Below are 22,322 nucleotides of genomic sequence, written 5' to 3'. Positions count from 1 at the left end.
CTTTGCTGAACTCAGATGCCCACTTGCCAGGCCGGGCTGGGGGCTGCAATGACCTTGGGCCTGTCCACTGGGCTCCCCTGGCGTCAGTGGCCACTGAGTCATGGGAGGGCTGCCTGGCCTGGGGACCGGCTGGTGGCCCTGTTCTTGGTGAATAGCTCGGAGGAGGATTTTGTGGGGCTCAAGTCATACATTGATTCACAGCAGAGTGTCCAGATCCGAAGTGACACTGGACACTGTAGCCTCCAACTCGCCGTGTTTGTGGGTGGGGAGGCTGAGTCCTGGCTGACCCTGACTCTGATCCCAAGTCAGGGCTGACCCCGCGGGTCATCTGCCTGTCTGACCGTCTGCCTGCTCCCAGGCCCAGGGAGAACCTGCTTCAGAGGGCCTGCGTGTCACTCTCAGGGCCTTTCTGCCACTCGAGGTCCCAGCTGGTCCAGGGCAGGTTCCCTGGGATCCGCTTTCCCCTGGCGCAGGGCACCTTCCTGGGGCCAGGCCATTCTGTTTGGAGACTGGCTCCCAGACACCAAGGAGGTGCCTGTGCTCTGGGCGCCGGGAGCTGGGGCTGGGCCTGCCTGGCGGCTGTGACAGACAGGTCTGGGCCTCAGCCTGGCTGCTGGCCAGTGGGCTGCCTGTACCCATGGCTCCTCCTCCTCACCTGCGGCCCAGTCCCCAGGGCTGGCATCTCTTGGAGCCCAGCTGAGACTCCCCTCTGCCTTGGGACGAACACCTCGGAGGCAGCTCGGAGCTCAGGCTGGACAGTGGCCGTGAGAGGGCACGGGGACGTCCCTGTCGTGGCCTGGGCCACTGGGACTGCACTGACCTGGCCTTGATTCTGCAGAGCCGGGATGGAGGGGCTCGAGGCCGAGCTGCCCCGCGGTGTCCCTGCAGAGCCTTGCCTCCTCTGACCACAGGCGAGATGGGGAGGCCCAGGGTCGGGGTGATACCAGGCTGGCCCCTTCATTGTCCTCTTGAGATGTCAAAGCCTCCTGGGACTCGTCCTCGGAGAGGTGTGGGGCCAGGTGCCTGCGGTGCGTGGGGCTGACTCGCTTCTGAGCTGAGGTGCAATGGGGGTCTTCTCGGCGGCACCAGGACAGTGGTGGTCCTGCCGGCAGGGCTCCTTCCAGCGCCAGCTCTCGGGGTCACCGCCCTCCCCACGCCGGCCTGGCTGCCGGGGAGCCTGGCCCCAACTGCTCCTTCTTTCTCTCCTGACATCCATTAGTCCGAGAACAAAGAAGCCTGCCTTCCACCCTAACACTAATTTCTCTTCATTCAAGGCCCTTTTTGGATCTGGATCAACCTCTCTCTGGCTTTCAAAGAAGAGAGGAGGCGGGGGAGAGGGAAAGGGAGAGAGGAGGTGTGGAGAAGAAGCGGGGCCCCTGGGGTGCGGGGGCCCCGAGCAGCCTCGCTGGGGCCACCCCCCTGCTGAGTCGGGGGCGGAGGCCGAGTGGCAGCCCCTCCCGCCCGTCCCAGCCCTGCCGCCCTAGTACAGCGCTTCCCGGGTGACGTTGCTGGAGAAGGTGTGGTTGCTGGACACGCTGTTAGCCTTCCTCGAGAAGGTCGGCCTCTTCCTCCTGCGCCCCCACAGGGGACAGAGGCAGGCCAGGGTGGACAGGAAGGTCTGGCGGAAGCTGGCGGAGACGAGGTTGTAGAGGATGGGGTTGATGGTGGAGCTGACGTAGAAGAGGGCGTTGGTCAGCATGTAGAAGTAGTGGTAGAAGTCGTAGAGGAACCTGTGGCCGGGAGAGGGTGCTCAGACCCCGCCGGGGCCGTGGGGCCTGCGAGCGGCAGCCCCTGGCTGATGGCGGCTGCAGGCATGGGGGCGTGGGGCAATAATGCGAAAGCACTGGTACATTTTCTGATGTGGGGGTATTTCCTAATAAATTCCAGGGTTTTGGCTTCTCTTGAGGAGCTGGAAGTCCTGACCACACTCCCGCCTGGCACCAGTCAGCTGAGCTGCTGAGCCGAGTTGCAGCCTGCCTCCTGGGGCAGGGTGGGCCTCTCTACTTTGCTGCAGTCTCCACCTCTCCCTGCAGCCCGCCTGGCCTGCCCTTCCTTGTGCAGAATCCCAGCCAGGGCTGCAGGGCTAGGCTGGAGCCTACCCTCAACTGAACTGGCCAGGGCAGGAACCCAGTCCAAACCTCCCAGCAGCTGTGCACCTCATCCCCGGCTTGCTTGCCTCCACCCACAGGGGCCTCACTCCCTCACCAGGCAGCTCCCTTCACCCCCAGGCTGCCCTGAGTTTCTGAAATCCTTCATTTTAACTTGTGCTCCACACCCCTGTAACTTCTCTTCCTTCCCAGACTTGCTCTCCCCAGGGGCTCCCCATCACTTGGAAGAACCCATGACCCTTGGATCTGGCAGCCTTGCTGTGCAGAAGAGCTCACACAGTGGGATCTAGAAAGGCTGCCGTCTCAGGGAGGCCCCGCTGGCCAGGCTGGCCTCGCTGGTGTCCACGTGTCATATGGCCTCACCGGCACACGTCACAGCATGGGCATGATGCTCTTGGAGCCTGGGGGGTCCTCTGAGCAGCTCCTCCAGGCTGAGGGTGGCCTGGGAGCCCCAGGCAGGCGCCGTCCCTTCTCCCACACAGCAGAGCCATCCTTGCCTTGTCACTCTCCAGGCGCCCCCAAGCCTGTCTCATTCGGGGACTGTCTTACCATCTGCTTCTGTTCTCTGGCAGCAGCTTCCTTAAGAGTCTGTGTCTCCACCGCCTTCTGCCCCCAGCCCAGTCACAGTCCCACCTGGGGGCCCACTGGGGGACACCTGACCCGCGGCTGAGCCGCTCCTCCCAGCGCCCCTCCCTGCACCCTCCTACTCTGGGGGGCACGCCCCGCCCCAGCCTCCCGGTACTCACGGGGTCCACTGCTCATCCGAGATGTAGCAGAACATAAGGCGCCGCACGTGGTAGGGCAGCCAGCAGACCACGAAGGCGATGACCACGGCGCCTGCGACACAGACACAGGCCTCAGGGAAGTGGACGGACACGTCCCGTGTCCATGGGTTGAAAGACTTAATCCTGTTAGGATGACAAGGCTGCCCAAAGCGATCTACGGATTCAATGCAATATCGATTGAAATGCTGATGACATCTTGGGCAGAAATAGAAGAATTCACTTGGAATCTCAAGGGGACCCTGAACGGCCAAAACATCTTGAGAAAGAAGAACAAAGCTGGAGGAATCACACCTCCCGACTTCAAACCTACCACAAAGCTACAGTCATCAAAACAGTGCGGTGCTGGCATCAGGACAGACATGCAGACCAACGGCCTAGAATAGAGGACCCGGAATGACGCCCTGACACATATGGTCAGATGACCTTCTGCAGGACACCAAGGCCATTCACCGGGGAAGGCTGTCTTTTCAACAAATGTGCTGGGAAAACCGGACACTGACAAGCAAAAGAATGGAGCTGGACCCTTACCTCACACCATGTGCAAAAATTAACTCAAAATGGATCGAAGATCCAGACATAATAGCTAAGCGTATGAAACACTCAGAAGAAAACACAGCACAAAATTTTCACAATATTTAATTTGAAAGTGACTTCTTAGATAGTGCACCAAACGTACAGATGAAAGAATAAGTAAATAACCTGGGCTACGTGAAAATGAGGACACAGTTAACAGACTGAAAAGGCAGCACATTCGCATCAGCTGTCAGACAAGGGGCTAACATCCTGGGTTTGCAGTGCGCTAAACGCAGCAACAAAAAGGCAACAGCCCTGTTCAAAAATGGGCAATGAGCAGTCGTTTCTCTGAAGATCTCCGAATGGCCTAAAAGCACCTGAAAAGGTGCTCGGCGTGGCTGATCACCAGGGAAAGGCCAGTCAAAGCTTCAGCAGGATACAGCCTCGCACACAGTAGGAAGGCAACCGCCAAGAGAACAAAAACAGAACAGAAAACAGTAATTTGGGGGAAGGCATGGAAACACTGGAACATTTGTGCACTGTTGGTGGGAATGTAAAATGGTGCAGCCACTTCAGAAAACAGTGTGGCTGTTCAAAAATATTTTTTAATTCAAAAGGTCAAAAATGGAATTAGCATATGATTCAGCAACTCTACTCCCGGGCAAATGCCCCCAAAGAACGGAAAGCTGGAGCGCAGATGGGCTCCAGCGCCTCAGCACAGCAGCTCCTGGCAGAGGCCACACGGTGGACGCAGCCCAGGCGTCCACTGGCGGATGATGGAGAAACAAAACACGGCCCATCCCTACCGTGGAATGCCATTCAGTCTTGAAAAGGAAGGACATCCTGACACCTGCGACCGCATGGATGAGACTTGAGGACGTTGTTACTCATGTGAATAAACAGTCAGAAACAGCACAAATACTGTGGGATTCCGCCTACAGTCGGCACTGAGCGTCGTCAAATTTGTAGGTACAGGAAGTAGAACGATGGTTACCAGGGGCTGGGGGTGGGGAGGGGACTCGTGGTCTAGTGGCCTTGGCCCTGACATGCTCCACTGCCCAGGTCTCTAAGCCTCCCTGGTTTGTTGGTGGGGAGCTCACTGCCTTGCCAGCCCCTGGCCACCGCCCGCCCCTGGAGGGCCCAGCTGTTACGTACGTAAGACCTGGACGCCGTGCCGCAGGGCCTGGGCCCTGCCGGGCTCGATGGACATGCTGAAGTCGCTGTGCTGGTCCCCAGCCGTGCACACCCGGCCCTGCTCGGCCGCCTGGCGGACCATCACAGTCAGCTTGTTGGCGATGATGGTGTTCAAGATGGAGATGACCACCATGGGGAAGATGAAGGACATGAAGGTGTTGATCTGCAGAGGGACGGGGAAGGGCGCATGGGACACTTGCCAGCATGGGGGTCGAGGGCCTGGAGTGTGGGTGGCGTTTGGCCCACCCATCCCCCGACCGACTCTCCGCCTGCTCTCCCACCCTGGCTCTGAGGAGGTTCGCAGACTCTCCGCCACCTTGGGGAGCCCCTGGGTGCGGGGTCCAGCCTGTAGATGGGGTGGAGAGAGACCTTGGGGCGCCCTGGCTGCAGTGAAGGGCTGGGGCTCCGTGTCCCCAGGTCTGGATGTGGATGCGGCTCCACCTGACTGCTCTCCAGGACTGCCAGCCGGGCCAGCATCCCTCCCCCGCACACGGACAGTTAGGGCACAAAGGGAAGCCCCTTCCCCCGCCCCACCTCACGGCACAGCCTCTCAGAGTGTTGAAAAGTGCTTCCTTTTGGCACCTCTAGCTGAGGCACCAGTCTGCCTCCGGGGAAGCTGAGTCTCAGGGCACTGTGGGGTCTGCCAAAGTCACCGGCTCAGAGATGGCTGGACCTGGACTTGAGCCAGAGCCTGGCCCTTTGTGCTCAGCCTGAGCGGCCACGGCCTCCTCCAGCTGGCACCGCTGCTCAGGACAGGAGCGCAAACCCGCCAGTAGAGGAGCGGGACTGAGCCCACGTGGCCGCACGTGGCCCTGAGCAGTGATGGGGAACAGGCGTCCCCTGGAGCTGGTCCCGACCGGCATCCTCCCGGGGCCGTGGGATAACAGCCTCGCGTCGTCTGCTAAGTGCGTGGGCCCTCACCGCGTATTCCGAGGCCTGTGCTTTCAGGCGCTCACAGCCTGAGGCTTCCTGCCACGGCCTGGAGCTTCTCTGTCCCTGCCGCGCTGCCCTGACACTCTCTGAACTTCAGACTCGAGGAGGCTTTAGGCTGCTCCTGGGCAGACGCCTGCGCTGGCCTGGCCTGGCAGCTGCGGTTCCTCACAAGGTCTCGGGTGCTGCCCTGGGGGCTCCCTGGGCCCTACGCTGACTCCTCACGACGCCTCCTCCCCCGGGTTTGCCTGCAGCCCTGAGAGCAGAGCTGCAGGTCCTGCACGGAGGCCCCCTCTATGGTACAGCTGTGATGGTCTCACCAGGGTGAGGACAGTCCAGCTGGGTCCTGCTAATATGGGCAGCGGCCATAGAGGACAAGGCAGCCAAGAAGGGCCGGAGGTTCTGGCAGGTGGGTGGGTTTGCTCCCCGGACCCCCTGAGGTCAGGTGTCTGTCCGGCAGCTCACACCCGATCTCTCTGGGGCACTGGCCGAGGCCTCCGCAGATCCCACCCGCCCTGTGGTGCTCCAGAGCCCTCTCGGGAGGACGCCAGGCCTCCGGGAGAGAGCAGCTGGGGTTGCCGGCAGCTCCCTTTGAAAAAGACTCCACTGAACTAGAGGACAAACACTCCGGAGATGGGCTGCTGGGCCCTCGAGTGGGGCCTTTTCCACACTTGGGACCCTGCTGGGTCCCGGGAGCATCTCTGCCAGGCACCCTTCTCTCCTGTGTCTACAGGTCCAGAGACGGGGGCCCACCCCATCTCCCTCGGTTTCTCCACTCCCCGCTTGGAGTCCACCTTCCGAGGGACACTGAGGGGCTGGCGCGGCTGAGGGGCAGCTCTGGACCAGGGGCTGGGCAGGGGTGCGGGGGAAGCCGGGCCCCGGCCCAGGAGACAAACTGATTCCTTGTGAGTCACTACTGCTGGATATAATTTAAACAGAACAAGTGTCTCCAACACAGATTTTAAATGTCAAAACATTTAAAATACCATACTTCGCCGTGCATAGGCAGCAAAAACAGCCACCTCTGGGGGCCATGAGCAGTGGACCAGGCTGGCAGGTTGTGGGGTCTGGTCTGAGGCCCCCAGTGGCTCCTCCAGTTAGGAGTCCAGGCCCTGGATCCTGTGGTCCCAGAGCAGGGAGAGTGCCCCCCCGAAGAGGCTCGGGCCAGCACAGGCTTCCAGAGTGGGGGTGACTTCCCTTGGTTACCCTGTCCCTTCCGGCCTGGAGATGAGGAGTGAATCTGGATTGTGGGGGTGCCAGGGGCCCACCCCTCTCCTGGGGTCCGCCTTCTCTTGCCAAGGCTCACAGCTCGGAGGAGGGAGCCTGTGCCCCCTTTCCGCACTCTGCCCCCTACTTCTGGGGACAGGGGAGAAGCCCACCCCTGCGCAAAGTCCCCAGGAGACACGGCAAGTGTTGTCGCAGGAGAGACAGAAGGGTTAGGAGGGCAGCCAGGGCCCTCCTGGGACAGAGACGCATGGACGCGGGCAGGCTGTGCCGCCTCTGTGCGTCTGCTCGTTACAGGTGAGAACACTTGTGAACAGACAGGCTGACTCTAAAATTCAAGTGGAAAAAAACAATCTAAGACTAGCCAGGAAACTTCTGGAAAGGAAGGGTGACAGGTCAGTAGGGGACGGGGTGGCATCGGCCTTACCAGCTACCAGAAAGACGTTAATGAGAACAGTTTGGCACGAAGAAATCAGAGGAGCAGGAGAGAGGCCAGAAATCGCTCCCGATGAGGCAAACATGGAACGTGGTAGAGGTGGCGTCTGAGCCAGCGGGAGAAGGTGGGCGACGGCCAGCACAGCCCAGGGCCTGGACACTCAGGACCTGCTGTCTCTGCCCGCCCAGCACCCCCCGCCCCTTCCCAGGACCTCCCCTGCGCTTCTCCGGGACTGTCCGCCCCCTTGCAGACCTGGCCAATGAGCACATTCCAAAAGGCCCAAGTGGGCTCTCATTGGACAAATGCAGGCCACGTGTTCAACCCTGCACTAATCATGTTTGCCGTGTGAGGGTCAGCCCCAGGAAAGAGAACCACCTTTGGAAGGGGGGGAGGGTGCCACTGAGCTGGAAAACTGCTTCTGTGTCCATTAGTGCCATTTTCCCTGGGGCCTGCTTAAGAATGGAGCCAGCACAGCCTAAAGGAAAGCTCCCTGATGACGTCATTCGAGCTCCTGGATCCAGCTATGCCTGCAGCCATCACTCCTAGACTTGAAGTCTTTCTTGAGCAAAATAAATATTCCTTTATTCCCCTTAAGACAATCTGAGTGAGTTCCTGGAACTTTTACTCCTAACTCACAGAGATCTCACACTAAAAAATGGAGCAAAGATGAAAACATAGAAATAAAAGCTCTAAGACTGCTAGAAGAAATCGTAAAACTTTTGCTTTTCACTATGTATGTTGGAATTTAAAAGATGAAGTGGCTTAGGCATTGCTGTAAATTTTTGCTATAAAACTAATTGATGGAAAAAAACACAAATTCTTTCTATCCTGGGAGGAATTCCTGTCCCACCTTGCCCTCCAAATATACCTGTAACTATGACCCTGGGCCCTCCTGTCTCATTCACTCAGACTGTAGGATGTCGAGGGCAGGGAATCGGCCCTGGGCCCCAGGTTGCCCAGGAGGACACAGATCCCAGAGCTGGAGCCTCGAGAATCCAGGTCCTGGCATGGGGCAGCTACAGATCTCACCTCAGAGCCCATCTTTCTGTCCCTGAGACAGCGGCCAGGCATGCTCCATCTCTGTCTGGACTGACCACTCGGCAAGGTCTGACCATACCAGGCAGCCTGCCTGGGGGAGGATAGATCTTCTGAGGGCCAGGTGACATGTTTAGATGCCTCCCTGCCTCCCTCCCTCTCCCTGACCTGAGCTGAAAACTTCTGAGATGGGTAGGACCACCAGGAAGTTCCAGGATGCCTGGGGTTGGGGAACCTGGGGGTGAGGGTGTCTGTGGGTTGAGGAACCTGGGGCTTTTAGCGCCTGGGGGCTGGAGACTTTGGCTTCACACAGACGGGAGCCCCTGGCCTGTCCGCTGACCAGCTGTGCCCTCGGGCAGTTCCAGAGGGGCCTGTCGGCCTCAGCGTTCTCATTACTAACAAGGGGACAATGATGGTGCTGAGAGAAGGGTTCATGCTCGCTGGCACCCAGGATCAGTACTTCAGCCTGGGAGCTGGGGTGGGTGCTCTGAGGGCACTGCCAGGGGCCAGTCCTGCTGGGGACTCAGGGCCTGGTCTCTGCCCTCCAGTATTTGTAATGTTTTGAAGGAGAGAGAGTGAAATGATTGAACAACAAAAAGAGTGGACAGGGACACAGGTGTGCCTGGGAGGGAGGGCTGGCCTCGACTGTGCCTGCAGACAGGTGCGGCTGCCAGTGGAATGCACACAGCTGGCCCAGCCCCGGCCCGCAGCCGGGGGTAGGGGTCCTCATGCCTGGATAGCGCTCTGCCGCCTCCTTCTTTCATGGCTGTCGTCCCATCTACCCTTCCTCCGAGGAGCGATCGCTTGTTTTGTACCGGCCTGTCTCTCTAATTGATCCCATTGTGTTTAGGAGAAGAGACGGCCCCCGGGCTCCCTGAGCATCTCGGCTCAACAACCAGCCCCTGGTGAGTGGGAAGGTGCAAAATATCAAAACATCGCTCAGGGTGTCTGCAAAACCCAGAGGCTTATACAGTAGCTCCAGAGGCTTCTGGCGGGGGGGAGGGGGGGCAGCTGAGAGGAGGGGCTTCCTGTCCAAACTCTCCCCTGTGGAGCCACTGGGACAGCCCTGCTGGCCCGGCCCCCCAGCAGACCACCAACCCCAGCCAGGCCCAGGCCTTAGGGGCCACCTCCCTCTAACCCCCAGCTGAAAAGCCCCCTCCCTCCTGGCCACTGCTGGTGACAGAGCAGCGATGTAAGTCACTCCAGAGCCCCTGAGTGTCGCCGTCACTCTGTGCAGACTTGCTCAAAAACCAGAACTCCAGTAACGGCTCTGACACTCACCCCTCGGGCTGGTTTATAAGTTATGATGCATCCACACATGGAGAATGACCGAAAGGCAGGCCAAGGTCATGGTCTAGTGAAAAGAACAAGCAGAGAGCAGCTGGCAGGTCAGCGAAGCAAGGAGACAGCTCTATGCCCAGGGCAGGCCTCTGAAGAGAAGCCTAGCTGAGGCCGATACAGGCCGACTCAGGGAGAGGCTGGGGGGCTGGGAGGCTCCTGGTGCATCCTCCTGAAGCCAGAGCACCTGAATGGAACACACGTGTGTCCTCTGACAAGTGCCCAAGTCCCTGCCCCCACGGTTACAGGAGGGCCACACGCCCCACCCTGCCGCCCTGGGACCAGAGCTCAGTGCATCCACCCTCGTTTCAGAGGTGGAACACCAGGGCTGGGAGGCAGGAAAGGTCCTTCAAGGTGACAGGTCCCAGAATTCCCCAGGGCTGACATCGTCCGGAGGGACCCTCTGTCCTCCAGCACCCCCATCTCATGAGAACCTCAACCCTCTGGATGCTGCTGGGGTCTAGCATTCAAAGCTCTGCCACCCAGCAGGGTACACGTGGTCCAGGGCGGACAGGCACCTGGGAAAGAGGACAGACCAGCGTCGAGGGCCCCGGGGGCTGTGGGTCAGTCCTGACTGCAGACCCAAGCATCTGCGGAGAAGCCCACCCAGTGTGTGCCTCCAGGAGGGGCCCCAAACTTCCCCCAGAACTGCCTGCATTTCTGAGGCACCTCGTGAGTCACCTTAGTGCCTGAAAGGTCACCACGGGGAGGGGGCTCCATGGACTGTGTGCGGCTGGGGGCCCAGCCTGCTGCCCCGGGACAACAGTCTCCGCTCCTCACAACGCAGTCCATCCCACCATTAGGTGGCGTTAGTGCTGGGTCTTGGCTCAATACGGAAAAGGGCATTTTAAGTCCCCCTAACTTCCACTCTCTGGTTGACGCACCTTTAGCTGACTCTTGGCAGAGCACGTTCCACGGGCAGCGCTCTGCACCTGTCACCTCATGGAATCCCCACGTCAGATCTACGACGTAGTGGCTGTTCTCGCTCTACAGGGGGAAAAGTCCAGACCCGGTCTGACCACAGCCCGGCTCCCACTTCCTGTGTCGTGGGGCCACCCGCGAGCAGACAGCAGACGAGTGGGGCACCCCCTGACTGTGGGCGAGAGCAGGGGGACCTTGTCCTCACTGGTGAAGCTTCGGTGGGTGCGTGCCCCACCCACATCTTCCCAGAGGGGACACTTTGGGTGACTGCAAATTCATGAGAACGACTTCTAATCCAAAGGCCACGACCCCTTGGTGATCTCCCAAGACCGAACGTCTGTCCATCTTGCTCTCCTCCTTTTGATCTCCCTTCTGCCCCCCGCCCCGGTCCCCGAGCTCCTCTTCTGGCTTGGAATTTCTGGGAGAGGACGGACCAGGGACTTTCAGGGTGGAGAGAAGCCGCGAGCCCCAGGGCGCCTGGAGTTCAGCACCACGGACAGTATCCGGCGAAGGGAAGGGCTGCCCTGATGGGGAGAGGGACTGGGCTCGGAAAGAACTGGGGTTGGGGAGTGGGGTGGGGACCCCCCCAGCCAGGTGGGGGCAGGGGCCGTCATGAATACTCCATTCTTCCCCAGACCCCTCTTGTCCTCTGATGAGGGGCAGGTGAGCAGCCTGTAGCCTCCCCAGGAGGACCCTGCCCACAGCCCCACTGCCTGTGCAGCCAGCAGCCCTGTACGCGGGAGCCTCTTCCCTGCTGGAGCCACAGAGGCCGCAGTCTGAGCATGAACTTGGTGAAACAGAAGCCCCCCTCCCCCCCGGTCCCTGCAGCCACATCCTGTCTGCTCCTGGCTGTGCTGCAGCCCTGGCACCAGCCAGGCTGCTGGGAGACCCTCAATTGGATTAGGGAAATGGCCTTCCCAATGCGCCTGCCCCTCCACCTGTGCTGGGGTTGCCGTCCTCCTAGAGGGACAGGATGCGACCCCTCCCCTCGGCAGCACACAGGGCAGGTGCAGGGGGCCTGACTTCTGCGTGAGTTGGAGGTGGAGGGCTAGTTAACTGCCCTGGGCATGGCAAATGGGGTGGTGAGTCATGTTTCAGGCATGCCAGCCCCTCTCAAAACTGCATTGAAGCCATCTGTGCAGCGCAGCAAGCCTCAGGGTATGGGCTGAAGGCCTGTTTGCCGTGTTTTCAAATATCTTCTGGCTAAAAAGCCCATGAGAACTTTCAAATCAGTGGAACATCTGCTAAGTCGCAATAAATGGGGTTTTAAAAACCGTTGGCAAGGACAGGCACAGGATGGGAGTGGAAGTCCGATCCTGGGCATGGGCCCCACCTCTGGGCCCCGTAGAATTGGGGCAGGAAGCCCCCTGAGTGGTCACCTAACGTGGAGACCACAGCCCGCAGGCGATGCCCCTAGTTCTCACCCCAACTGCCCCTCACATGGCGGCAGTGGCTGCCTTCTTGCTTGTGGCCAAGCCTGCCTTGCAGGGCAGCTTCGGGTTGGTAGGAACTGGCCACTGCTTATCCCACTGTCCAAACCTGAGCCCGTGTGGTCAGGTCGCCGACTCCTGTTTCTGTTTTTCTAACATGTAGGTACTGATTTGAGTCAGGATTAAAACTGGTGCCGACTCACCACAGGGTTCTGGAGGCTCTGCCTGTGCCCCTGAATTCAAGCCATCAAAGAATGTTCTCTGCTCCGTGCCAGGTAAACCTGGGGACCTGGTCTTAATCAAGAGCCCCAGGGCCATGGATTGGGTGTGGATTTCCAGGGAACTGTGCGAATCCCTGCCGTACCCGAGAGTGAGACTTGCAAGACTGGACCCCACATGCTTTGGGATCGAGAGGTCTGAGCCAGTGTTGACTGTGATTCAGAAAGTGCTTGGAAAAGAACTGTGCCCCCGGCCACAGCTTGAAGTCCGGGGGCCTGTCCCCCACCTCCAGGGGTGGCAGGGGGCAGCCCCATCGCATGTTCCTGTCACCACTGGAAGATGAATCTCCAGCTCCACAATTTTCAGTGTTTTCTTGCCATGTCATTGTGCGGGCGGCTAAGCAAATATCCTGTTCCCTGCTAATTTCAAATGACCGTCCATTGGCAAAGTGGTCCCTGTGCTCCTGAGGACCTCTGGCTCTGGACACAGCATCTTGGCCCCTTTCAATAGAGTTGGAGCTCCTTGCCTGCTTTAGGTGAATCTGATTACGGCTGACCCAGAGCCAAGTGGCCGGTGTGAGGGAAGGGGGCTGGGAGCGGCCACCCTTGTGCCCCAGCCCCCAAGCAGGATGGGACTCATTCCGCTCGGCCAGCGTTTGGCTCTAGTTTCTTCCCAAGCTGACCAGCCCTGTGTTTGGAGGGGACCCTGTGCTCTAGGCTGAGCCTGGGAAGTGACACTTGGTGCTCCTCCGGCTGGGCCTCCTGGGGCTTCTGCCCAGAATGGCTGTGCTTATGGGCAAGTGTGCCTTAGAGAGAGGGAGGGTCCTGCACCACCGCCCCCGCTCAGCCCCCGCCAGTGAGGGGGGCCAGGCTGCCCTTCTCTCTCAGACAAAGTCAATCAGTAAAGAGGGCACGCTGGTGGCTGCCCCGCGTCTCCCAAACACACTCCCCAGTGACTGGATCTATTCAAGACCATCCGTGCCCTGTCCCGAGACCGCGGGCCTCAGCGCGGCCGGCGGACCACGTGGGGCTCCCCTCCGCTCTTGTCCGGCCGCGCAGGGGCCTCTGCAGGAGAGGGCGGTCTGCGCGTGTAATGAACGGCGCAGGGCCCACGAGGCTTGCTGTTCTCCACACATGCGTGAGAGGCGGGCCTTGTGGGCTGAACTCTTTCTAGAACTGGAGAGAAGAGCAGAGCAGCCCAGGCTGGGGTCTTGCCACGTGACCAGGGTGTGTCCTCGCCTCATGCTGGGTCTGTCTTCTGCCTACAGCGCGGGGGTGGGCTGGGCCACCTTGAAGGCCCTGACCCCCGGGGCCTCGCGAGGCCGAGGCAGATGTGATCCTGGCCCCCAGCCCGGTTCCGCCCCGCCTGCCCTTCACCTGAGGGCCCTGGGCGCCTGGCGTGCTGTGACAGCCTGAGCTGAGGGCCAGAGGGGGCTGATGGGCCTGGGGAGGCCTCGCTGTCTTGAAAGCCAGGACGGCGGCTCACAGGCACCGGCCTCCTGAGCCTCCACTCAAGGCTCACTAGCCCTTCCTGTCCTGCGGGAACTTGGGGGCAGCCCAGGCAATTCCAGAAACGAGGCTGCGCTGCGCAGGCCTCCTGTGACTCAGGCCCTGGAGACAGGCCCAGGGCAGCTGGCTTCCTCCCCTCACAGCCGGGGAGCCTCAGACTTGAGCACGGACAGGCTCTGCGTCCCTTCTGGAATGTTCCTGCACTTACTGGCTGCACCTTCCCTCCTGCTTATCCCCACTGCCACTGGCCCACCAGCCTCCACGCTCCATCTGCTGCATGCACCGGGCACCGACCCTCCTTGCCTAAACTTCTTAAGCATTTACAGAGCACCTGCTGTGTGCAGGGCTCCCTACACAGGCACTGAGTTGAGTGCACAGGACAGGTGCGCAAACGTGGCACTGAGGTGAACGCGAGGTGCAGCCTGTGGGGGAAGGAGGCTGTTTCCTGGAGGAGGGACCTGTATGTGGAGACCTGAGGGCTGAGGAGCACCCACGGGCCTGAGAAGGGAGGGGAGCCCGGGGGGGCCAGGCAGGGTCAGATCACAGGGCAGGCAGTTTCCTCCTGGTTTTGGAAGTGGGGCAGAGGTGAAGCAGGAAGGGGTGCACATTTGCGTTTAGGGAGAGCTCTGCTGGCACGGTGGGCAGGCCCTGGGGGCAGGGGGACCAGGGAGGCCCCAGGCCCCGGGGAGACGTGAAGAAGCCTGTGCTAGGGTGGTACCTGCGGGGATGGACACGTGGAGGGTTGGGAGGGCCCGGGGGGGCCTGGGAATAGGAGGATGTGGGGGCGAGGGCAGGCAGAAGGCGGCGAGGGTGACACCTAGAGGAGGTGCCCCGGACCCTTGGCTGTGTGGGTGGCTCCCGGCCGCGGCGCGGCTCCTGTCCCTGGGAGCCCCGCGTGTCTGTCTTTGCTGCTAATGACCCCCCGTGTCAGAGGGTCCTCCTTGTGTCTTTCCTCCAACAACTGAGGCTCTTTTCGCTGGAAATGTCCTGCACAGAGAGGCTTTCCTGAGTCATCGGACAAGTCCATCTGCCTGGGGTCACCAGCACCCTGATTTCCGCCGGAGCCACCGTGAGTTGCCAGCCCCTCCCCACTCACAATGACTCCCTGTGGAGCACGTATGGGGCATCCCTGAAATGGGGCTTTTCCCCTTCAGCAGAATCACAGGGTGAACTCAGGTGGGGGCATCTCCGGGCTGCCCTCCCAGCCAAATGCAGACCTGTGGGGAGTTGCTGTGGGGGTGGGCGGGAACTCGGGGCCCCCATTCCCCCTTGAGGTGGGTGCATAAGTCCCCGCAAACTGGGGTCACCTGTCAGCTCTGGCCACACCGGAGGCCAGTCCTTTCTTCCTGTGGTGCTAACATGCATCTCCCACCATCAGCCTGGGCGCTAATCACTGCGTCTGGATGGTCCCAGATGTGTGATGATGTGACTTCACTGACTGAGGCTCATTCAGCCTAACTCTGTCCCCTCCTCCCGTCAATACCCACTCTCTGCGGCGAGATGAGTTTTCTGACGGCTTTGCAGTGGGCGCTTGCAGGCACTACGGGCCTCGGCCGCCCTGTGTGGGCCCGGTCCCTGCGTGGCCGAGCCGGCACCGAGCCGGCGGGCAGGTCCGCTGCTGGGAAACAAGCCGCACCTAAACTTCCGTGCGCTTAAAATACTATAATCACACTTGCTTGCTTCAAACACACATGCTTTCTCTGTTTTAATGCTTTACACGGGAAATGACCTACAGCACGTACCACGCTAAAGAAAATCTGTGGTGAGCTACCCTGAGACTGACCATCAGGGCACGAGGGAGGGCACACGATGGACGGTCCTGGAAAGCCGGGTCATCCATTAAGAGAACTTTGTTCTGGCGTGAAAGCTTGCGGTTTGACCCAGAGGAGATGTTTGCTATCGCGAGGTGTCCCGGAGGCAATAACACGATACGCTCATAAATCTTACATACCCCGAGGAGGGTGACTGTTCCTGGAGGGGATCGGCTTGGATTTAATCAACCCCTTTGCAAGCAGAACTCAGTGCTTGCCGCAGGGAACATCTAAAGACACCCCCCCCCCCGCCCCATCACAAGCTTTTCTGAGCCGTATACCCCTCATAAACATGATGCCGACCAGGCTTCTGGCGCTCTCGATCCACGAGCTCTCGAGTCCCCTGGCCCCATCTTTGCTCTTTACTTTGTCTCTTTATTTCTTAAGTCTCGCGTCTCCCGTCCTCAGACACGGTCCCGAGCTGCGCTGGACGCAGCCGTCCGCCGCTCGCAGGCACCAGTGTGGTTGGTGGTGTCTCAGTCGGTGCCGGGAGGTCTCTGTTTCTTCTGGCCCGTCTGCCGTCCTCCCCACAAACTCAGCAATAAGGAGACAAGTTCTCAGCAACGCAGAGCAAGGTGAGGCCCACAGCGCTGCTGCGGACTGAGTGGGAATGGAGCTTTCCTGTGATGGGAAAAACAGCTTCCAGGTCACCCTTTGGGCCGGGAGACATCCGATCAATGTGGCCGCTTTCCCCTGAGACCGTGCTAGGCTCTGGCCCCTTGTGTCTGCTCTGTCCCTGGCTCAGCCACCACCGGCCGCCACATGCCACTAAGTGGCATGCTTGCCCTCGGACAGAATCGTGATGACCCGCAGTCACCAGGACCTCCAGGGGCTGAGCCTATCTAATCAGCATGGAGAGTCCCAGAGCTGTGCGGTGTAATCTGAGGGCCGAGGTGCTAACCCCAGACATCTCAGATTGCGGTGCAACTCCTTCCAGAACTCTCCTGAACAAGACTTGGCTGTTCCTCTCAAAAAGTGGTGGGGCCTGGGCCCTCCCCCTGCCAGGGCTGGCTCTGACCAGTGAAACGCAGTGGAAGAGTCGATGTGTGCCTCCCAGGCCAGGCCCCAGCCCTGCTGCCCTCACTCTCGGATGTGGCTGCCCCAACGTGAGGAAACCTTGATTAGCCTGGAGAGAGGGGCCCAGCCCCACCCTCCACACAGGTGAATGAGGCCATCTCAGACCCATCCAGGACCAGTGAAGCCACAGGATGACCAAAGCCACATGAGTGACTCCAGTTGAGACTGGCTGAGCCAGCCCAAGTTGCAATCCAATGGATCACGAGCAAATAAATAGCTGTTGTTTTAAGCCAGTAAGTTTGGGGCTGTTTTGTTATGTGGCAGAGTCTACCTGATACACTGTCTTACGGAGCACTGTATTTTTTAATTTAACTGTCCCACTATTACATTTTCTCTTTGGAGGGGAACATCTCTTGCTTAAATAAAATACACCCCCCACACTGCAAGCACTGACAAGAAGCCCTGAGGAGGCAGGAGGGTGCAGTGGGGGTGGCGGGCAGGGGTAGTCTGTGTGGCTGGCTGGGCTATCCTGCCCCTGGAACTTGGGGACTGTTTTTCTTCACCTCTTTATAGACTCTGGTTCTAGGGGCAGTTTGCTGTGGCCGGCTGTGGGGGTGTGACGACTGCTGTCATAAAGGCAGCTGGGCACCACTTTGGTGGCCCACCCCTCCCTCAGACGGCAGAGCAGGGTAAGGAGCATGGGGAGGGGGCGGGCGGTGTTATTTTTTCTTTCCTGTAAAGAGAGTCCCATCAGAGAGTCTGACTGTGAGTCTAACCCCTTGAAAAACCAGCAGCGTGCAGTTTCACCTGGAGAGAGAAGAGCTGGCTCTGCACCGCTGGCTCAGACTCAGGTGGGTGTGAAGTCAGACGCAAGTGGGCCCTGGGCAGCCGAGCCCAGGTGCAGGCGGGGCCTGGCGTCCTTCACGGGGCCTGCGGTTTGACGTGTCTGGGGGCCCTCCCTCGAGCCCCCAGACGTCGGCCGTGCTGCGGCTGGCTTACTGTGCGTGTGTGTTTGTGTGTCTCTGTGTGCGTGTGCCCGAGTGTCTGTGTGTGTTTGTGTGTGAGTGCGCCTGGCCATGTGCGTACGCGCTTGGCGCCGGGTCCCGTCCGTTTGCTCTTGGCTCACAGAGAACACGGGCGGTCACTTTAACGAGGGAAGGGCCTCATGTAGAGAGAGGCCTGGGGGCCTCAGCCTCCCACAAAGTGGCCAGTGAGGAGGCTGCTGGGATCCGGGCCGTCCAGCTGCCACACCCCAGATTCAGAGCAGACCCCACCCCTCCTGAGGGGTCTGCTGCCACCGAGGGTCGTGTTTCTGCACAAACTGCCCCTCAGCTGACACCCAGGCTTCGTGGCCACTACGCACTGGTCTCTGTGCTGGGATGAACGTTAGCAGGTTCAGACGACAGTTACAGCCTTGAAAGTTAGACTCTGATGGAAGCGTGGTTGAACACAGCGCAAATTCGGCGTTCAGACCAGACCCCTCTGAAAAAAGCTCCGAACCAGAAACAGAGATCAACTGAGCTCCCAGCCCCCTGCCCCCCCCCCGCCTCACAGGCTCGCTGGCTCAGGGTGAAGCTCCCTGTCACCATGCATTTACTTCATGTCACCTCTTTTACTCTCACTTGCCCTGAGGAGGGGGACTTGCCTCACATTACACAGAGAGGGCGACTCTCCTGCACGGAATGTGTGTCCCCAAAGTCACGGGTCGAATCCTAATGGCAAGATGAGGTGTTAGGAGGTGGGGCCTCTGGGAGGTGATCAGGTCTTGAGGGTGGGGTCTCAGGATGGGATCAGAGGCCCCAGGGAGCCCCTGCCCCAACCCCCAAGACACGTGAGGACACGGTCACTGCTGGTGCCTGGATCCTGGACTTCCCGCCCAGGGCTGTGAGATGCCCCCAGCTTGGTTGTCCAGAGCATCCAGGGCAGGAGAGGGGGAACGGAGACAGCTCCTGGGGGTTATCCGCCCCCAGGGAGCCATGGGCAGAGTGGCCGCCCACCTGGGGAGGCACCTGGACCGGTGGCCGCCATCCGGTCCTCCGCGGCGTAAAGGAGGGAGGGGGCCGTTCCCTGCAGCGGGCATCTGGTCCTGGGCCACTTCCTCTGCATCATTTTTCCACCCACGAAAGGAACTTAATCTCCCTCCTGACACCGTGTTTGTCACAAAGACGTAATGTGTTCATTTGTTAGACCGGGAGTGTGTGGAGCCGCCGACGCCGGGCTTTCACTGCAGAAGTGGGATCCCGCTGAACCACGAGCAGCCTGCATGGAGCCGAGGAGGCGCCGGTCCCCTCCCGCCACCCGGCTTCTGGCGGCCCCGCCCCCGTAATGGCAGTGACGGTGATTTGCATAACTGTGAATGGGGCCAGCCTGGGCGCCAGGTGCACCGCGTGGGGGCGGCAGCCCTCCTTCCCCTCCCCCTCCCCCCTAGAGCCGTGCTGCCCTCTGCCCTCCACCCCCGGGGGCCCAGCGCAGCCGGTGAGGCCGGAGGGAGAGCTCCCGGTCCCTTCCGCTGGCACACGTGATGGTGTGTTTGTTTCTTGGTTGCTGTCCCCACCCACCACCCCTCACCCCGTGGGCTGCCTGGGAACAGAGCCTGTGCCCCCCACTCACTCACATGCTGACTGTGTGAATGAGCGAGTGAAGGGACATCCAGCTGTGTGGACCGAGCGGCAGGTAAACGGTAGCACCTGTTTCTCACAGCTCTGGACACTGAGGGTTGGCGGGCCAGGCGTGGGCGGGCTCTGCTGAGGCCGCCTCTGTCCTCACGCAGCTGAAAGAGGCTGCGGGGCCCTCTGGCCTCTCCCTGCAAGAGGACTGACCCCAAAGCGGGCCCACCCTCCTGGCCCAACCCCCCACAAAGGCCCCACCTCTTAATACTGTCGCCTCGGGGGTGTTCAACACATAAATGGGGGGCACATTCGGTCCAGAACAGCTGGCAAATGGACGGATGAGCTGTCCCAGTATAGGGGCCCCCAACCTGGGGGAAACCTTGGGGGGCGCTGGAGAACGGCCCCAATGCACAAAAGAACTGTGCGCACAGACAGGCCCAGCCTCCCCGGAGGCGGTGCGGTTTGCGCCAGTGGTGAGAGAAACTCTTCTAGCCACCGGAGAACAGCAGAAACAGGTGAACATAACGTCATTAATGTATTTTATTGAGCTCAATCTGTGCAAAATATTGTCGCTCCAACACGCAGCCAGTATAAAAAGCATTCATGAGAGACTGGGCCTGCGTCCCTTCCTACGAGCGCTCCTGAATCATGGGTGCACACCTCACACCACAAGCTCCCGCGGATTCGGCCCGGCCCCCGCACGCACAGGGCAGCCGGAGTTCTAAGGAGAAGCCCTGCAGAATGGTTTCCAGGCGGCGTCCATCCCACAGCCCGCGTGGAGGCATCGGGCTGGCTCCCTGGTGCCCACGCTCCCCTGGTACCCACTCTGGTCAGCAGGGGTCAGCAGCCCCTGGGCCCCCAGGTCGTCACCCAGACAGGGTGCATGAGAATCTGCACGAGGTCAAGGAGGGGTGTTTCCTAATAAAACAAGCTGTGAGAACAGCTGGGCTGATTAATACAGGAGGCCCCTCCAAGAACACCGCAGGAGTGCCAGGGCCCCCGGGCAGCCCGCGCTTGGGGTCACAGCTTCCGGAAGCAGACCTTCCCCTTCTCGGCATCCCCATGAAGCATGCTGGTGCACCGAGATGTGAGTGAACAGATCCGCTGCCCCACAGGGAAGGCTCCAGGGAAGGCCCCCTCCTCTCTTGCCCTGTCACCTGCCAGGACTCAGAAGTGAACCAGAGTCACCCCAAGCAGCTAAGCCCCGAGGACGAGATGCTGGGATGGGTGGGGGCAGCCAGGATAAGAGGTGGACAGGGTCGCATGGCTACCAGGAGGGGCGTGCTGAGCTGGTGGCCTCCCCACCCGAACCTGTCTTCTCACCCACAAACGGGGACGGTAGAGGGTCCCCAGCCCAGAGGGTGGCCGTGGGGGTCAGAGCTGGCTCTCAACACTGTCCTTAGGGACATGGGCAAGCACGTCTGGGCTGTCACCACGGGTTACTCGGCCCACACAGCAATTACATCTTCGGTACTGGCCCAGCGTGTGAGGCCTGCTCACCCAGCCCAGAACCTTCTCCCTCATCAGCTGAGATCCCCAGATCAAGAGTGGCCATTGGAGGGTGGCGTGCCCCTCTGTCTCAAAGGCTAGACCACCACGCTGAGCCCTCCCCAAGCCTCCCCCAGCGCCCACATCACCGGGCAGAGGCTCTGGGCTGGTCAGCGGCAGCCACGTGCTCTAGGACTTCTCTTCCCAGCCTGGGGCACTGGAGTGGACGCCGGCTGGCCCCACGCGGGGAGCCTGGAGTGTCCCTGCCCGAGAGATACCACTGTCCCCAGAGGGTGCTCACAGCCCGCGGGGAGGAGTGTGGGCGAGTGTGTCAGCCCACAGCTCCTGCGGGAACTCACAGCTTCCCCTCTGCAGATCGGCACTAATTTCCAGCCCCCGCCCCCTGAGCTGAGCCTTTGAAGGATGCTCACATGATGTGCCTCCAGGCGGCTGCCTTGCGAGGACAGGGATGCGGACCAGGACGTAGGGGCTGTTTCCCTGTTGTGACTGGTAATCAAGATTCATTTTCTCTGACAGATCTTATCCCGAAAAGACATCCACACACTGTTGATGACATTTAAATGACTTGGGATTTGCAAGTCGCATGCTGGCATGAATATTCATGGCACGTGATTCCCCTGCAGGTTGTCCTTTCCACGGCTCCTGGGACACAGCCCGGCTGGGCCACCACGTCTCTTGCAGGGATGTGGCAGGGCCAGCAGACGCCCACGAGCCCAGATGTCAGCAGCGTCAGGGACCCCGGCCACCACCCCACCCCCACCCCTACCCCTGTGATCCCAGCGGGCGGGCGGGGAGAAGGGGAGAAGCTGCTGGAGAACTCCTGCGGAGCGGGGGCGGGGAGGAGCAGGGCCGCCCACGTCCTGTCTGATTGCCCTCCTCTTTCTGAGCCAAAGGTGGCTGTGTGCGGCTGGGACCTACACCGAGGGCTCCCTTGGCCTCGGCCAGGCCGTGGGAGCAGGACGAGGTCCCGGGCCCCCGGGACACCTCACACACACCCACCACCTGCCCATCACCCAACACGGAGCGGGGGCACCGGGAGCTCTCCCCACGGGCCCCGGGCACGGACGGAGGGCCTCGGTGGCCTGTCTGTGAGCTGGACCATCGGAGGGAGCCTGGGGTCCACACCAGGAGGGGCGTCTGGAGTTCTGTGGCAGCTGAATGGCCTGGCCAGCCCTTGGGTGACCCGCCCCATGATGGGCCCCAGCCCCCTCCCGCTTGTGGGGTAAAAACACTCATGTGCTCCCAGTCAAAAGCCCAGTAATGTGGGAGTCAGTTAAAGATACTCCTTTTGAACCAAAGCAAAGGGGTTTGAGCTGGGCCCCAGGCAGACTTCCTGTTTAAACGGTCTAACTGCTAACGCCAGTCGAAGAAGGAAGTTTGGAAATTTTCGGCATGAAGAGCTGGGGGCCACGGCCTTTACTTCCAAATCCCGACACAGGGTCTTCCCCTGTCCTCCAGACGTCGGCTCACCCGGCCCCGACAGGAAGCGGAGGCAAAGCAAGTGCAGGGGGGAGCATGCATCCGGGCCGCCCTGCCCAGCCCCACGTGCAGCCAGCAGCACAAGATGAAGTCCTTTAGGTATAAATCTAACAAAGAACGCGCAGGGTGCATAGGAGGCAGGCCACACAGCTCTAACAAAAAACAAAAGGGCGAGCGAGCGGAGAGAGAGCCCGCGCTCCTGGGTCGGGAGACTCGATGTCATTACGACTTCGTTCTCTTCAAGTTCACTTACAGG

General features: G+C 60.4%; 1 protein-coding gene across 2 annotated transcripts in view; it reads right to left on the bottom strand.

The window, feature by feature from the left end:
• The window catches only part of NTSR1 (neurotensin receptor 1), a 43,341-nt gene that overhangs the window by 3,906 nt on the left and 17,113 nt on the right, over positions 1-22,322 (bottom strand). Inside the window, exons 2-4 of one of the 2 annotated variants that reach the window (XM_032461540.1) lie at positions 4,562-4,763; positions 2,855-2,945; positions 821-1,730 (exon numbers count right to left, since the gene is read on the bottom strand). In XM_032461540.1, the coding sequence (XP_032317431.1) occupies positions 1,481-1,730; positions 2,855-2,945; positions 4,562-4,763 (543 nt within the window). In that variant the 3' untranslated portion in view covers positions 821-1,480. Of the gene's footprint in view, positions 1-642; positions 1,731-2,854; positions 2,946-4,561; positions 4,764-22,322 lie in introns of those variants that run through there. The other variant, XM_014551759.2, reaches the window with a different exon arrangement.

The sequence above is a fragment of the Camelus ferus genome, chromosome 19, assembly GCF_009834535.1.
Source record: "Camelus ferus isolate YT-003-E chromosome 19, BCGSAC_Cfer_1.0, whole genome shotgun sequence".
In the NCBI taxonomy this organism is placed as follows: domain Eukaryota; kingdom Metazoa; phylum Chordata; class Mammalia; order Artiodactyla; family Camelidae; genus Camelus; species Camelus ferus.
The sequence above is the reverse complement of the archived record's forward strand: the minus strand, read 5'-3'. Positions and strand labels throughout refer to the sequence as shown.